This window comes from Xenopus laevis, chromosome 2L (genome assembly GCF_017654675.1).
Source record: "Xenopus laevis strain J_2021 chromosome 2L, Xenopus_laevis_v10.1, whole genome shotgun sequence".
In the NCBI taxonomy this organism is placed as follows: domain Eukaryota; kingdom Metazoa; phylum Chordata; class Amphibia; order Anura; family Pipidae; genus Xenopus; species Xenopus laevis.
The window spans coordinates 144,054,327-144,072,308 of record NC_054373.1 but is presented as its reverse complement, the minus strand read 5'-3'; the positions used below and the strand labels follow the sequence as shown (position 1 = coordinate 144,072,308).

The 17,982-nt window shown below is 37.2% G+C and overlaps 1 protein-coding gene across 5 annotated transcripts; it reads right to left on the bottom strand.

The window, feature by feature from the left end:
- Positions 1–4,097: 4,097 nt before the first annotated feature.
- On the bottom strand, positions 4,098–17,971 carry cnpy2.L (canopy FGF signaling regulator 2 L homeolog). 5 transcript variants are annotated; one of them, XM_041581109.1, is made up of 7 exons: positions 17,690–17,897; positions 16,739–16,951; positions 15,001–15,121; positions 14,309–14,424; positions 10,811–11,008; positions 5,390–5,486; positions 4,098–4,630 (listed from the first exon to the last, which is right to left on the bottom strand). In XM_041581109.1, exons 2-7 carry the CDS (start codon positions 16,796–16,798, stop codon positions 4,587–4,589), a joined length of 636 nt encoding a protein of 211 aa, XP_041437043.1. In that variant the 5' UTR covers positions 16,799–16,951; positions 17,690–17,897; the 3' UTR covers positions 4,098–4,586.
- Between the last annotated feature and the right edge of the window lie 11 nt (positions 17,972–17,982).

The following is a 17,982-nucleotide window of genomic DNA, read 5'->3' as shown; positions in this document are numbered from 1 at the left end:
ATTGCTTAAGATGCAAATTGAAGAGTTGCTGAATTAAAAGCTCAAAAATCGAAAACAAATTGTCTCAGAATATCACTCTCTACATCATACTAAAAGTTATCTCAAAGGTGAACAACCCCTTTAATAGAATAGGAACTCTTTTTTTACAATTAAAGTGAAATGCACAGGAAGGTTTTTGTCACCCATTTTTCTAACCCGTAGAATTTGGTGCAACCTGTAATAGTATTGTTGATTTTCATTTATGTGTGTCTTTTAAATATTTTGGTTTGTTCTTTTCTATAGGATTCTTTCAAGCTGGTCTTCTTCCAGTGCACAATGAGACAGAGTCCTCTACAAGCAGTAATATGGTTAACGTAATTGAGGCTTTCTGCTAAACAGGCAATTCACCCTGCCATTTGTCTTGTGCCTTTTTTTTTTTCAACTCTATCGTAAAGCTAAAGGGGCCTCCTGTATTCTGCCAGAAAGAAGGCACAGGCAGTCAAGTATTACCAAAGGCATGGAAGTCCAAAAAAGTCACTATAACGGTTACAGAAATAAATGTAATTTTTTTGTGCAAAGCTTTTTGTTCAGCAGTTCTCAAGCTTGGAATTTCAGCAGCTGTCTGGTTGCTAGTAATAAAATCACAGCTAGAACAATACAGTTGCAGCCGTAGAGACCAATCTTTTTTTGACTGCTGGGGTCAGTGACCCCCAGACCTTGAATGAAGCATAAAGTTAACTTAAAGGTTAATTGAAAGGATGAATTACCCTTTTTTTTTTACTTGGATTTTTCTATATTTTGTTATAGGTTTAAGACTCATTAATGGTGTGTTCTGGCAAATTTGGGACAGGCATAACATGTCTAGGTGCTGCAATAGTGAAAGTCAGAAAAGGAAATTACTGTAAGTACAATAATCTCCTCTTATGACTTTGTCTTGTTCTTTCATAATGTTTATGTAAAACTGAACATTTCACTAGACTGAGTGATGGTAGTAAAATAAGTTATATGGTGAGAATAAAAATTCTGTCACATGCCTTTTTTTGTTATTAATTTTAGGTACATATAGTAAAACATGTACGTGCATTTCTGATATGTCCATGAACAACGTAACCAGTCCATTCAAGTAAAGTTAATGATTATATCTGTGGAGCCTTGGAATGCAATGGGGCAGGTTTAATTGTTTAATGGGCACATATTTCAATGTATACACATAGCTGATAAGAAAGCAAGAGCAACTTTTTACAAAGGTTACAGTCTAGTTTGGTAGTTGGGACTCCATTTTTTTCCAAGGTCAGATATTTACAGATGACCTTGTTCCTTTTAAAACAGAATTCTGATGCTCTTGGGCCCCTCTAGTGTTTGGCATCTTAAAAGTGGATTTTAAAGGAGCAGGTTTGAGTGGTGCTGCATTTAATTGTTCCATATTTTGCATCATGGACCAACATAAAGCTCCCTTTATCCTCACTAATTATATGAACAACCACCTCTCCTTCAAAAAAACAAAATAAGGCTACCAGACAGAATAGTGAATGCTTATATAAAAAGAGAGCAACCCCCACTTTAAAATTGTGTATATTCCCCAGACTGGTCATTCATATACATTAATGGACAGGGCGGCCATCAGGGGGGAGAGTTGTAGGGGGCCCAAGGGTAAGGGGGGCCCGGCCCCGCCACACTTACTTGATTAGCTGGGCCCCACATCTTTCTGAGAGCTGCTGACTTTGGGAATGCATGGATGTTTAAGGGGCCCTGGCCACCAATTTTCTTATAATGTGGGGGGGGGGGGGCCCTGGCCACCAATTTTTTTTCTCACGTGGGGTCCTAGCCACCAATATTTTTTAATGGGGGGGCCCTGACCACCAATATCTTTTTATTTTTTATTAACATGTGGGAACCCTAGCCACCAATATTTTTTTTGTTTTTTTAACTGTGTGGTGGGGGCGGACCTGTGGGGAGGGGAGGGCGGACCTGTAGGTGGGGCTTGCGGTGGGCGCAGCCCAGGGGGCCCAGGAAATTTAGTCGTATGGGGCCTGTGATTTCTGATAGCGGTCCTGTTAATGGATGTTATTATCCAGTCCAATATTTGCAAATAAAATATACACTGGCACAAAGTCTTATTTTGTGAAGAAAGATTTTCATTCCTTCTGTGTGTATAGAAATCTAGATGGAATTTGACTCCTGGTTATCATTACCTAATGATTTCTAATTAGTGTATCTGTTATCAGCTGTGCTAAGATGGCCCTAAATTCCCACAGAAACGTGACATTCCCTTCATTTGATACTCACGTCCTTTGCCCCGCAAACAAACATTTAAAGGGGAAGTGTACCCTCCTATTTGAACATTGGATCAATATATAGAGCTTGTGCTGAAGATATGGTTGTTTAATAAAAAAACTTATGGTTTTTGTTTTTTCTTGTACTAAACAGGACCTGTTTAGTAAAACCTAAAATGGAAAGCAAAGTCACATTCTATTTTTTGTTCCTCTGAGCACAAACAACTGAGCAGTTCACAGAAAAGCAGGTGGAGGAAACAAGGGGTTTGTTTATACAGCGGGCTTCTCGGTGGACTCCTCATTTGATTGTACTCATTCAAATCAGGGAAGTAAAACATTATTTTCAGTTTCAGATATCGGCCATTTTATTGAAAGAAAAAACAAAAACCATAAATATCTTCTTTATTAAAATGATTGGCAATGGGTATGTTCAACAAGCCCTATTCATTGAACTAACCTTGAAAGAGTGGGTATACTGCCATTTAATAGCTCTACAAATGTTACTGATGTTAAACAACCAAGTGTTCAAACATATAATAGATTAGTATACCATGGAATAGATGCCATTGAACAGTTCCCCTCATTGTGAAAATACACATTACCACGGACAAAGGACGTGAACCTGCTCATACTGTAACTATTGATTTACTTACAGTGTTCATTTAGTGGCACTCTTAATTGCACTCCTGAAAACTTTTGTGGATTTTAACCAACTGAATCAATGTTCTTTATTGGAGAAACTGTACAAAGGGAAATGAAAAATGCTCTCATGCTTCAATGTTTTGGCAATTCCAGTTGCACATTCTGCAGTTACATTGTACCAGGCCCGGACTGGCAATCTGTGGGTTCTGGCAAATGCCAGAGGGGCTGCTATAAGTTGCTATAGGCAGTCACTATATTTTGGGCTGGTGGGATGCTGTTTGGGCTGCTGTGTGGCCTGTTTGGGCCTCTGTGTACCTGAAATGCCAGGGCCTATTTTGAATATCAGTCCAGGCCTGCATTGTACAGTATGCAGAAATCATCCCTGCACAGATAGGAGTGAAAAATCTAAACGCAGTGGTCCCATTTTATCATTTATGGTTATACAGAAAAAAGCAAATTGTGGGTTTGCCATTAAAAGAAATACACATCATCCACATATTCTACTCCAATTTACAATACACATATCTTTATGATAACAGAACAAAATATATTTGAAATTCAAAGGTTAAGGCAAGACCAGGAGGTTTCTCTGCTGGTATATTTTTGCCAGTAGAAAATGTCTGCAAACACCCATGCCACCTCTTGTTGAACATAATGGAAACTGATGATACAGATGATTTGCAGCCTTAAAAATGCTCTAAAAGTGCTGAAAGTCAGTTTCCATTGTACCCAGTTGGGAAATTAGATGCGGCATAAGGTCTCTGCAATGTTTTCATTTGCAGAGACCATCTGTCTGACAGAGCAACTTTTCTTTCCACATTCTACTTTTTATGTGTGTGTTTTTGTGCTGCAAGCATCTAATTGTATTGTGTATGCAAAAAGCGTAAATTATCTTAGCGTAATGACACACCAAAAAAAACCTGTGTTTTGTCACTGCTACTTTCCAATGGAAAATGTTGATTAAACACTTGTTTGCCAATTACCAATGCGGACATCTAAGAGACCCCTCAGCATTGCATACAGTAATCATTGTTACCCATGGCAAGCTCAAGGAAGAGACCACCACAAACATCAAATGAGGGCATGAAAAAAGGTGTCTGGGATGGACAGTTACATTTTAGTTTACATAATGCATCCTTTTGTCTGGGTTCAGACATGTGACCATGTTTTTGTCCAGAATAAAGTTGGAAGGAAATCATTTTATACAAGAAACATGCACTATTTATTTATGGTTACAGTCAGCCTTAATGTGAAAACATTGTATCTGTTACAGCAACTCAAAAGAAGAAACCATTTGCTGTGTGCAGAGGCCTGAAAAAGTTTCACTTACTGAAAGCTTGGTCAGTGAAATTAGAAGATATATAGAAAATGTATACATTTTTCAGAGGTATAGAAAAAAATGGATTTTTAAAGCAATTTTTTTTTAAGGCTTTCTGAATCAATTTTTAAACCATCCCACATCACTTAATACCTACCCGTTTTTAACTGAATAGCAGTAAATGGAAATGATAATCCTTGTGTTCTTTTAGGAGCACAAACATCCACAAGCTGATGCAAAGTACTTAAGTTTTTTAATGTAAAAAATATAACAAAATTGTTCTACATCCCTGTTCACATTAAGATTCTTATTTTGTCCATTGTAAACAAGTGAAGCTCCATGGTCCAAAAGAAAAGGATAAAGGCTACAGCAGATCAAAGTTCATCGTGAGCTATATGCACAGCATGGTCACATAAATCTGTAAGCAAAGATAAGACCATCAAATTATTAGTTTGTTGCTAATCCAATTATAAATTAAACCCATGCACCCCGTTGACTGCCTATAAATATCCCTGCCCTCTGCCCAAACAAATACAGAAAGCATCTGTTGGGGCAATAAATGTCTAATGACTGTCACCTAGAAACACCATTCTAGATAACATAATTTTAGGTTCAACACCACCAGGAATAGAAACAGTTTTATTTTTTCCTTGAATTTTAAGGTCAACTTCCTTAGTGGAGCTGCAGCCTGGAGCTATACGGAAGTTGCATTCCTGATTTTTAGTGTCTGTGAGTACCCATCTATCACCCCCATACACTTTTTCAATATTGGTCTAAATGGAAGCATAACCCTCCTCTTGGTAATATGAAAGTTGGTGCAATTCTAAAACACCCCTTTAATATAGCTTTTAATATCACAAAAAGGTATACCGTCAAAAAAAAAAAACGTAAAATATTGCACATTATAATCTTCTCTGCATTTGTTTGTCTTCTCCTGGGCTACCTAAACGCTGACCATTCATTGGATGTTTTTAGCTGAAATACACCCAAAGAGAACAGGCTCTTTAAGCCAACGCAGAGAGGACTAAAGATATTCTAGCCCTTTCTGTGATGAAATACTACAAGGCACAACTGTTTTATGCTAATGTGTAAAACTGTACACAACCACTTTGCATTGTATGTTAATGAACCAGTCTTTATACCAGTTTGTAAACCTTTAGAACAAATGGGCAGTTACCTGTACGTTTGCTGCACAATTTGTCTTTTACATTTTCTCTTTCATGAGAGAAGAATTCAATCAGTTCATCCTCATATTCCTCCACAATACGTTCACACTGTAAAAGAAACACACAAAAAAAAGGCCCATTAACCTTGATAGAACAAGAGAAAGAAAATAGCCAAGCATTACACTGTATTGTTGAACACATTTTGTGACAAAATAAATCAGCAATGGAGGTTACTCTGCCAAATGGAACAGAGTGTGCTACAGTACCTGCTGAAGATATATTTCAGTATCTACACTTTAATCAAGGATTTGCAACGTTAGTTCAAGGTGTACTTCTCCCCTCTAATGTTTTAGTTCAATGTTCAATCAAGTGCACCCAAATCAATGCAACATCAATGCCCCTCAAACAATGTAAGTCTATATAAAGATATATTGCATCAAACAGCTTATATGTAAAACCCTGCTTCATGTAAATAAACCATTTTCATAATAATATACTTTTTAGTAGTATGTGCCATTGGGTAATCATAAATAGAAAATTGCCATTTTAAAAAATAAGGGCTGCCCTCTGGGATCATACGATTCACAGTGCACACAAACATACCAAATAAACTATACATGTTCGGTCACATGAGCCAATTAACAGACAGAGTTCTGTCTATTTCTTCCACACTTCTTCCTGTTGCATTCAGAGTTGTATTTGTGTTTCTGCTCAGGTGATCTCCGAGGCAGCACACAGACCATCACAAAATGGTGCCTCAAGGGAATAGATGTAAAAGGTCAATATTTACTTAAATATATATTTATATATATATATTCATTCATTTTGGGGGTATAGTTTTCCTTTAAATAACAACAATACTGTTTCTTGGGATATGATCTTTACTGTTTGTAAATGGCAAATAGGTACAGATGCTTTCTGAAAGCAAGTAATCAAGGAATATGTTCTATTAACTTGAAATTTATTTGGTTCTATATGGAAACAACTGCCGACCAATCCTCAATGTAATCACCAAGGAAATGGATCCAGGGTCATGACTTCCCTTGATTTGGTACAAGCATTTGGTTCTGTTCAATGGGAATACCTCTGGGAGGTACTTGATTTGGCTTGGGGATAAATTATTCTGTGTGTCAAGGTGCTGTATAGGAAAAGCCACTAACTGCTAGAATTAATGGAATCTTTTTTTTACACCATTCCCATCGTGTAGGATGACAAACAAAGCTCTTTCAGCCATTTTCATTTAAAGAATACCCACATACATATCAAGGGCCTCACATATGATACCACAGCTGATCTAAGTGGATTATCTCCCGATATATCAAGCAGACTCCCACAAGTCACTAGTATCCTTAATAAAAATGGTTAATACCTTTGGGAAATACTCAGGACAAAATAGATGACATATGGATATGCTTATAGGTAAATTCCTTTAAAGTACCTAGACATAAACATCCAGTCTTAATTAGTCCAAAACACATTGGCCAACCTACAGATGACAATGTCAGCTCTAGCAGCTAATAGAAAGTGACCAGACTGACCTTACACTATAAAGCCACATCAACCTCATCAAAATGGTACACCTGCCTACTTTCCTATATGTTTTTCACAATGCACTTGTAAAATTTCCCCAATGCTTATTTAAAACTAAACCATGTTCTTCCTTTTAACAAAACGGAGCATCCCTGTGATCACGCACCCACACACCAATCCTCTCTCTCCCAGATTTCCTTTATGGATGATCTACTGGGGCGCTTGACCTGTTAATTACATCTTCTGTCTTAGCGATGCGCGAGCTAACCCTGGAGGGCAAAAAAGTTGTGTTGGTTTGTACAACAGAGAGTTTATATTATATTAAGTGGCCTGTTAAAGAATTTTACCAAACTGGAATATAGATATCACTAAATCTTGCCCGCATACATCTTTTACCTGTAGCCACCATTTTGTGATGGTCTGTGTGCTCCCCCAGAAATCACCTGACCAGAAATAATGCAGCTCTAACTGGAACAGGAAGAAGTGTGGGAGTAAAAGACAGAACTTTTTCTTTGAATTGGCAAATGTGACTTAACATACGTGTGCCCTTGGTTTTTTTGTGCACACTGTGAATCTATGGTCCCTGGGGGCAGCCCTTAAAGGAATAGTTCAGTGTGAAAATAAAAACTGGGTAAATAGATAGGCTGTGCAAAATAAAAAATGTTTCTAATATAGTTATTTAGCCAAAAATGTAATGTATAAAGGCTGGAGTGAACAGATGTCTAATAAAACAGCCAGAATCCAACTTCCTGCTTTTCAGCTCTATAACTCTGAGCTAGTCAGCGACTTTAAGGGGGGCCACATGGTACATTTCTGTTCAGTGAGTTTGTAATTGATCCTCAGCATTCAGCTCAGATTCAAAAGCAACAGATATGACCCATGTGGCCCCCCGTTCAAATCTCTGATTGGTTACTGCCGGGTAACCAGTCAGTGTAAACTAAGAGAGCTGAAATGCAGGAAGTAGTGTCCTGACTGACTTATTATACATCAAATCACTCCAGCCTTTATACATTGCATTTTTGGCTAAATAACTATATTAGAAACATTTTTTATTTTGTACCTATCTATTTACCCAGTTTTTATTTTTATACTGAACAATTCCTTTAATGCTTAAAATGGTAAATTTCTATTTAGAATTCCCCATTGACACATACTACTAAAGAATGCCCCCTCTATTGGAGCTCCCCATAGATGTTTTCTGGTCCCTGTCAGAGTTTCAAATAAAGGGTGGGCGTGTCCTAGCGGTCCCTGTCAGAAACACAGTAGGAGGGGAGAGCCAATCACAGCCCTGCAGTCACACAAGCAAAGACAGGCTTCAGTTCCCTATCAGGTCAGCCTAGCTACTGATTGGTTCCTATCCTACAGTGCAGTGCAGTGTGCCGAGTGCCGCCTTCTCTGTGCACAGCATGGGAAAGGAGGCAGCAGGAAATGGAACAAATAGTCGGGACTAGTAGGGTTTTTCAGAAATTTTCAATAAAGCAACCAGAAAATCAACGTTTTAAAAGCACATTCCTTCTATATATAAAAGTTTAATGCACTGGCACATTCTTGTTTTTTTACATGTCTCCTTTAAAACATGTGGAGTTGTAATTATTTATTAACCTGCACTTGGCTGACCCTTGCAAGTATTAAGGTTGCTATAACCAAGATAATTTCCTCATGGTAAAGTTCTCTGGCTATTTGTCAAGTTTACTTCTGGTGTTTAGCAAAGCAATCACGAGTAACATTTCTGCACAAGCAAAGGAATAATATTTTTGTACATTTTTGTGCATGGATTGACATAAAAATTTATTTTTACATTTTGATAAAAATAACCATTTAAAAGGCTCTAACCCCTATCTGCTAAAGTGTTCAGATTTTGTCTATAAGTCTATAACAGCACTAGGTTGTTCTCTGGCTTCTAATTCCTTCTCCCAGGGATGTGGAGCCGGTACAGGATCTGTTATCCGGAAAACAGTTATCCAGAAAGCTCAGAATTACGGAAAGTTTGTCTCCCATAGACTCTATTTTATCCAAATAATCCAATTTTCTCTGTAATGATAAAACACTACCTTGTACTAGATCCAAACTAAGATATAACTAATCCTTATTGGAGTTAAAACTAGCCTATTCGGTTTATTTAATGCTTACATAATTTTTTAGTAGACTTAAGGTGTGAAGAGCCAAATTATGAAAGATCTGTTATCCGGAGAACCCCAGGTCCCGAGCATTCTGAATAACAGATCCCATACCTGTGCATAAATTCTTTGACTCCTCAGTTTATGGTACCTCTGACTCAGACTCCTGTTCTTTAAGGAACAGTAACACCAATAACTGAAAGTTTATCAAAGTCATTTAAGATATAATGTGCTGTTGCTCTGCACTGGTAAAAGCGGTGTGTTTGCCTCAGAAACACAACTATAGTTTATATAAACAAGCTGCTGTGTAGCCATGGGGGCAGCCATTCAAGGTGGAAAAAAGGCACAGGTTACATAGCAGATAACAGATAAAACTGACCAGGCAAAATGACCCGAGATGGCTGTCTACACACCAATATTACAACTTAAAAAAATACACTTGTTGGTTCAGGAATGAGATTTTATATTGTAGAGTGAATCATTTCCAGTGTAATTTAGAAATAAAAAAATACATCATAAAATCATGACAGAATGCCATTAAGTACACAACTTACAAGGCATTTTATCACTGCCAAAGATCAAAAATATAAACCACATTCTTTGGTAATTCTAAACCAAAATCAAAGTTATAACTACATATTGGAAAACCTAAAACAATGTACATATTAATTGACCCTGGCATAAAGCTGTTAAATACAATCCAAAATTAACTAAAGTATTGTCCCTAGAAATAGAATTGCTTCTGCCGCATCCTCCTTTATAGAAGCTCTTAATCTGATCTGATTCTTTTCAGTGCTTATAAAGTTATTAGTCTGAACATTTATGGCGACTCCAGATACCCAAAATTGCTCCTGAATTCGACTCCACGACTCAGGACTCCACAGCTCTGTCTTCTCCAAGTGCATGTCTCCCACTGCCCACTCACACTGGTAAACTGTTCTGTACCCTCAATAATTATAGGATAGGTTCTAAAAGTGGAAAATAAACATCCTATCTGAAGTGTAAATAACTCGGTTACAAACAATACTCCTGGGGACAATTATCCTTGTATGTTGCTTGACACTGCTGAAAGGTTCTAAATAGATGACACTAACACCACCACCTCTAATGGTTACAAAGATTTATTTTCTTACTGTTGTCTCTCAAACACTTAAAGTTCCAGCATAGATTTATTACTATGTTTAGAGTGGCAACATATACGTCAAGTATTTAGGATGAGTACAATAAAGATTGTGTTTTAAATGCTTAGTTAGTTTTAGTATTTTCATGAAATAAAAAACTATTTTCTTGTGTGTCACAAGCCTAACTAGTAGAAGTAATTAACTGCCCTCATCCAAAACTGGTGGAAAGCAAACCAATGAAACAAACTTCTTATCTAAGTCAATGAAACAAACTACTTTCAGCTGCACTGTTCAATTTAGCAAATACAAATTAATATACACATTTCAATACTAGTTATGTTGAATATAGTTATGTACAGTGCACCTTTAACTGAAATTTGAACAGACAAACTTGAACAGACAAACAGACAATTAGCACTGATCAAGACCAGGAGCTGGGCACTGGTTGGCCAAATTATCTTTCTTGACAGATCAGCTGTGCCCAAATGACCTCTTGTGGTGACTATGCTCATAGCACTGATATGACAGTAGACATTAACATTTAAATCACCTAAACTACCAAACCATATCTGTTAAACTATGACCACAGTAACTGGCAGATATAATCTAATAAAACTAAATCTTTCCTTCTTGGAAACCAGTTTTTAACAAATGTCTCACTCACAGTAAATTTCAAGTTTGATGTCACTTCTCCGTCAATGTTGATCCCAGATGCATCCATTTTTTTGCCATCGCGAGACAAAACACGAACGTACATTTTGCGTTCTGTTGTTGGGTCTATTTTCTCCCCATATTCTGTCATTTTCTCACATATTTGCTCAAGTACCTCCATTAGATGTGCTTCTGACCTTGCATATGGTACCTTAAGGGAGAACAATATGTGCACACAAAATTAGAACATCTCATTTTGGACAGCACAGTTTTTCACCAATTATACACTGCATATGCACCTTATCCCTATATCAAGGGTGTGCTGAAGGCTACAAATACATACAGAATTTAATTTGGGTTGGAAAAGACCCTTAACCTAATCTAACCGTACGTCTGGCAGAGTAGTGGAGAAAAAAAGGGAGAAGCAAAACTTTGGACATAAGTATCACTTGATTAATGGTGAGCAGTGTGATGGCATAGAATGGAAGCGCTTTATGTGTAGCGTTTGGATTGAGCCAATACCTTATGCCTATATTAATCCAAGACCAACTGGAGATTATAATACGAATAGATTTAATGAAACAATTTTAAATTAATTTAGATTAAATAAATAAAATCCATTTAATATGTTAAAGGTTGTGGACATCAGGTGATGTGCCTTACTGGTGTGGTCATATAAAATCAGCATGTACAAATGCAGTGTGCTGGTAAGAAGGCACGGTTAGGTTGGGTGGGGGGTCTTTTCCCAACAGAAATTAAACTTCTAGTGTCAGCCTCATTCTCCAATAAGAGAAACCCCCATCAAAGCATTATCATTGAGTATTTCCAAATAGTATTTTTTTTTTAGCAATTTAGAGTTAATAGCAGTGAATATACAAGGAACATAGAAAATAACAAACCAATAAAAAATTTGAAAAGGGTCCTACTGGCAACAGTTTACCTCCATCCTAGTCCAACAGGACCCTTAAAAAAATCATTTGTTTGTCCATTTATTAGAACAAGGTGAACTATAACATAAATGCAAGCTGAAGTGACAATATGTAGTTTTTCTTTGAACTTATTAATCATTTTTTGGCTGCAGCTGAATACCAAATCCTCTGCAGAAGATCTGTATGAATACTGAATGAGTACCCTAATTTTCACATAATAATCTGAAAATAAAATTCTAAAAACAAGGTGTCTCCTTCAGCTATACATTGTTTTAAATGCATGTGCCATTAAGGGTTTGGCTTTGATTTGGCTAGTCAGTCAGGATTCAGTTGAATATGAATCTTGCAAAGTGCTGTATTGGGATTAAGCCAATTCTGGATTTGATGCATCAGTAGATAGGCATATTTTGAAAAAAATGGTATTTACGTAATTTTTATTTCCTGGTGGCACTGTTGTGTTAGTGGATATGTAAGGGCAATGGCAGGTGGAGCAATTCAAGCTGTTTTGCTGCCAAAGTTCCTGCCACAAGACAGATCATCCGTTCATTTCAATTACCTGTCACCATCCATTCATCTCCATCACAACTGCTTTGGACTCTCTGGCACATTCTTGGGTCAGGCAATCTGCCAGAGAGTATTTTTAAGCATTAATTGTGGTTGCAACTGAAATGAATGAAAAGTGATTCCAAGGGGCAGATTTATCATGGGTTGAATTGAAAATCGAAATTCGAATTTTACATTTTTTTTATGATCAAAACTGGGGAGTTATTCAAATTTCTTAAAAAAAATTCATTTGTTTATTGATTCATACTCTAGCCCTTTAAACTATTCAATCAATGGGAGAGGTCCAGGGTTCAATTTTGAGTTGTTTGCAGCCTTCCTTTCGAGTTTTTTTGGAGAAAAAAACCTGAAATCGAGTTTTTAAAATTCAAATCGAATTTGATTAGAGTTTTCGGGTCGATTCCATTCATCCAAGTTTAAATTTTAATAAATTTCGATTGGTCGAATTTATGGGATTATAGGGGAATTTTTTAAAAAAAAACTCACATGAATTTCAAATTCGACCTTTGAAAAACCTTCATGCATGCCATTGCCCTGATATGTCAATAGTTATAATTAAGTAAATAGGATTTACAGGATAGTAGACTCAGAGACAAAATTACATAGTTAAATCAATACTATGAGGTCAACAAAGGTCTCTCTTTAAAGTCTTGCATTCATAAAAAAAATATATTAATGAGACGGGGATTATTATTGTCTGAAATGCTTGGAACCTGGGGTTTTCCGGATAATGGGTTTTCTGTAGTTTGAAGCACTGTGCTTTAAAGGGGTTGTTCATCTGCCAAACACTTTTTCAGTGGACTTGTTTCAGATTGTTCTCCAGAAATTAAGTCTTTTTTCAATTACTTTCCATTTTTTATTTTTTACCATTTTTCCAAAATCTAAGTTTAAAGCTGAATGTCCCCGTCTCTGGTGTTTTAGTCTGACAGCTCAGTAATTCAGGTGCAGACTCTAAACAGTTACAATTTTGCAACATTTATTTCTCAGCAGCATCTCTGGAGTATTAGCAACTATTGTATCAATTCTAACTGCCTTTAAAGGGGAACTCTGGCTTCCAAACCAAAATTTGATAGAGGCCCACATAACACAGAAACCCCTAATATACCCATCACAGTTACCTGTTTATTCAAAAAGTATGAATAAATGCCATTTTCTATGCTGAAATCCATCTGTTTAACAGTTCTCTTTCTGCATCATTTGAAGTCCTGGCAGGGAAGGAGGGACTAAACACTTATGTTACAAATTGTAACAACTTCTCCACAGTTTACAGACAGCATGCAGGAACTACATAACCCAAAATGCATTGCACTGGGATGTTCTGTTCCTTATTGAAATTATGTGTGCAGGAAATTGTGGGGTTTGGAGGATGCAGGATAAGGACAGCTGGCTGTTGACACAAAGTAACAGTAGTCAGCCAGATCAGCAAAGTAGTCAGAAAGATCAGCAGGAGGCTAGGCTTAGGGAACTGTCAGAAACCATTAATACTGGTAATCATGAAAAGTCTGCATATTTTTTTTAATTGACGTAAATTGCTTGAAAAATATGTTTTTATGGAGTTACCTTTAATGAAACTCAGGGATTCTGCTCATTAGGGACAAAGATAAGAAATGTATCAAATAAATTCTCAATTTAGAACAGTTTACATGGTCGGTGACCCCACCTCCTAAAGATGCTTTTTAAAGGTGAAAAATTTGATTTACATTAAATATTAGAACAGTCGCACATAGAAAGTAATTGGAAAAAGTCTTTATTTCTGGTGAACTATCTAAAACCAACTGAACTGAAAAAGTGTTGGAAGGTGAACAGCCCCTTTTTAAAGCTACAAAAATAAACAAAAACATTTAAAACAAAGTTGGCTTTTCCATCAGTATGGCATAATGCCAACAGTAATTACCATCAGATACAAGGTACTGTGTATTTATTAAAAATTAAAGAAAGATTGTTAGAAAAATATTACTAGCTTTCTGGATAATACATTTTATACTAAAAATATCAGTTCACATTTCTTACAAGGTCATTACCTCAATAACTGACTGCGTTCCATCAGGGTTTATGCGAAAAGATCCTTTTTGGATTGTCTTTTTGGGATCCACCTGTGATATTTCCCACTCTAGCTCATCAACAAGCGCACGGCATGCTGGCAAAAAAACAAACAGATATGCTTTTATTTCCGACAACTGAATGGAGGTTACATTAATAAGATACAGAATGTTCAAAGTATATTGAAGTTTGCAAAAACAATTAGATTTTTTTTTACAAAAGCGTCAATATTGTGTTTGGGACCTCTATCTAGAACTGTCATTTATTTTAGTTATAAATTGGGCTGCAGACACTGCCTGGCTTATTACACCAGCTGCAAATTTCCCATAAGATAATATTTAGGAAAGGGAAACAGACCATATAAAAAAAAAAAAAAAAAATAAGCCAGTGGAAAATGAATTCTTGTTGGGATATTCAATTAGCATGTGGCTAGGTACAGGCTGGTACACAGAAGATTGTATGAGGTGGCACCAGAATGGAGATTGAGATACTTAGAAAGCAGCATTACCAAACTCTGTTAGCAAAACAGGCAGCCGTCGGCACAGCTACCATGGCGAATAATTATTATTAGCATGTATTTATATAGCGCCAACATATTGCGTAGCACTGTAATGAATGAAATGAATGAAAAACAAGACGGTGAATAAGAAGCATGCTTGAAAATTAAATTTACCTCCACAATGTACATCCTGGCCCCTCCTAGCACAGACACAGCCAACAAGTGAAACCAACACGATTGGGAGGAAAAGGCAGCTGAATATCCGGGAAATCATTGCAACACTCTCTCTCAAATCCTAGAAGACAGTGCTTATGTAATATAGCACATTTCAACATCTCTATGCGAAATCATTTGCTACTGTTCAATAGTCACTTCAATAGTCACTTATGCCATACCTTTTATATATTAAACTACACTGGCTTGAACCTTTTATTTACAGTTACACTGCAGCTTTTTCATTCACAGCACATTCCGACGGGAGGCCCCTATACACAGACCAATAAGCTGCCCACCCAGCCTGGAAGGGCCAAGTTGGCATCTTATATAGGCACATGGATGGCTATTTTCAGAATGGGGTGGTTTTCTGTGTAGGCAAGTGTTGAACAAAAGTATCAGCTATTTATATACGATGAAGATCATTAACAAACCATCAAGGTGACCAAGACTTCATCAAGCAGGAACCACTTTTTTTATGGGAAGAACTAGGCCCGGATTTTAGGGGACAGCATGCTGCCCAACCACACCCACATAGATTCAGAAACACAGGGGATACAATTGTTTTTTAAATCTCCAGTGCACCAATTCCCATGATGATGAAAATTTGTGCAAATAAAATCGAGGGAACGGGGCAGCAAACAGCAGTGGGCCTAGGGACGCCCACAATATAAATCCGGCCCTGGGAAGAGCACGGACAATAGCCTTTGGAGGGGTGTTCCTTTTGCCTAGAAGATATTCTTAATTGATTAGATTTTGAATGTTTCTGTATTTCAGTATGCTAACGTTACATAAATTTTAAATTTTTGCATAGTTTCCCCTGTTGTTGTATTTGTTCTCTGACAGTACAGAGAGATCTAAAGTTTCTTCAATTCATATGAATGTTTTATTCTTTTAGGCTCTCGTGATTTATTTATATAGTACTACCAAGTTATGCAATGCTTTATAAAATTATAATACACAAGAGCCATGAATATCCTGTAAATTATATCCTTATAAACGGTGCTTAGTGAAGTCATCGGTTATAATCGGAGCTTAGTGATATCATTTCTGTCACATGATTCATTGAAACTTGTGTATTATAATAAATAAAGTATTTTACAAGAAAGGGTACTTTATGCACTATATTATTTAGCAGCATTGGTTGCAGACAAGAGGCTTACAATGCTATAGTAAAATTATTTTACAATCTACTGGATTATGGTTACAAATGCTGCATTCATAGAAACAGTGCTTTGTGAACAGGACTCTTATATCTACCCCTTTGATGGTATCATGTCAAATAACTATAGTTTCTTGGTTCGTTAACTACAGTCAAAAAATTATTTTTTGCATACAAATGTAATTATAAACAACTTCCCACAATATATTAGAAATATCAGTGGGTTTGAAGTTTCTTGTAAATATAATTGTTATCAAAAGCAGTGTTTCTTTATCCCTTTCTGCACTGAAACAATGTAACACAAGACAGTTCTGCAGTGCTGTTAATCAGCTGGCTTCTGATACATTGCTGCATGAGTCAGAAAAAAATGAATTTTCTTCAGTTACTGAGTGAAGATCCCCTTTAAAGGTGTGGTTTACCTTTAAAGGAGAATTCAACCCTTAATTAAAAAAAACCCTAACCCTATCCTATGTAGACCCCCCTCCCTCCTGCCTAGCTGCCCCCCCCCCCGGGAAATGCCCCTAACTTTTTACTTACCCCTCGGTGCAGATTCCGGGATTGCAGTTCACGGCAGCCATCTTCCGGGTCTTTGTCCATAATTTCTGCAATTTCCGTCCATTTCGGGGCATTCGCAGTTGTCTCCAACCGGGAAATTGCTCCAACTGTGCATGCACTGCTTCCCCTGTCTCAGTCTCAGATTACTGAAGACCCGGAAAATGGCTGCCGCGAACTGCGATTCCTGAATCTGCACTGAGGGGTAAGTAAAAAGTTAGGAGCATTTCCCAGGGGGGCAGCTAGGCTGGGGGAGGAGGGGGGTCTACGTAGGGTATGGTTTTTTTTTAATTAAGGGTTGAATTCTGCTTTAAGTTAACTTTTAGTATGTTATAGAATGCCCTGTTCCTAGCAACACTGCAATTGGTTATTTTATATAGTTTTTTTTTTAATTATTTAACTTTGTTTTATGCCTCTTTTTAGCTTTCAAATGGGGGTCACTCAGAGAGACAAAAAACGATTGCTCTCGGAGGCTAAAATTTTTATTATTTAGTCTCATGCAACTCATTGCCTGGTTGGCATGGTAAATAAGACCCTAGCCACCAGATAGCTGCTGAAATGCCAAACTCAGGAGCTGCTGCGGAACAAAAAGCGGAATAACTCAAAAAACTACAAATGATAAAAAATAAACAGCAATTGCAAATTGTCTCTACACAATACTAAACGTTAAAAACCCTTTTAATATGTATTTAACATTTGAGAAGTATGAGTTTATATGTAATGATTCCAAATTGAGTGAAGGTGCCATGAACTTGAAACTGTGCAGCAGTAACTGCATTGGTGCAACTCCCAGTCTCAGAGGAAGATACAGAGGATGATTGAAAGCTGTGTGCAGTTTGTTTTCACTAAACACTTTCTCACCAACACTCGAGCACTTCATAACAATGAAACCCCAACCAAACCCTCCCTCTCCCAGAACAGGATTGTTATCAATACCTGCGATCAATCCGCATAGGCAGCTCCAACCAATGTAAGAACCTGAGGTCCCCTAGTCTGGGCCGCTTCGTACCTTGCCTGAGAAAGTGTGTAGCATAAACTACTGTAGCATAAATCCATACGTTATATTTTGCCTTTTTTATCAGGATAGTCTTTCATCGTGAAGGAACCTATGCACCTCTTCTGGGCTATTTTAAGGGATGATTTAAACACAAACAGGCATACAAAGGGCAGCTAAAACCGGTTTCATTTGTTGCGTGGCGAGCCTTTCAAGTGTGCTACAAGTGGGCGTG

Excerpts from the sequence above, each read along its gene's own strand:
- cnpy2.L (XM_041581109.1), bottom strand. The coding sequence starts at position 16,798 with ATGGACAAAGACCCGGAAGATGGCTGCCGTGAACTGCAATCCCGGAAT. Across the intron at positions 11,009-14,308 it reads GAACGCAGTCAGTTATTGAG|GTACCATATGCAAGGTCAGA; the intron begins GTAATGACCTTG and ends TTCTCCCTTAAG. Across the intron at positions 4,631-5,389 it reads ATTGTGCAGCAAACGTACAG|ATTTATGTGACCATGCTGTG; the intron begins GTAACTGCCCAT and ends CTTTGCTTACAG.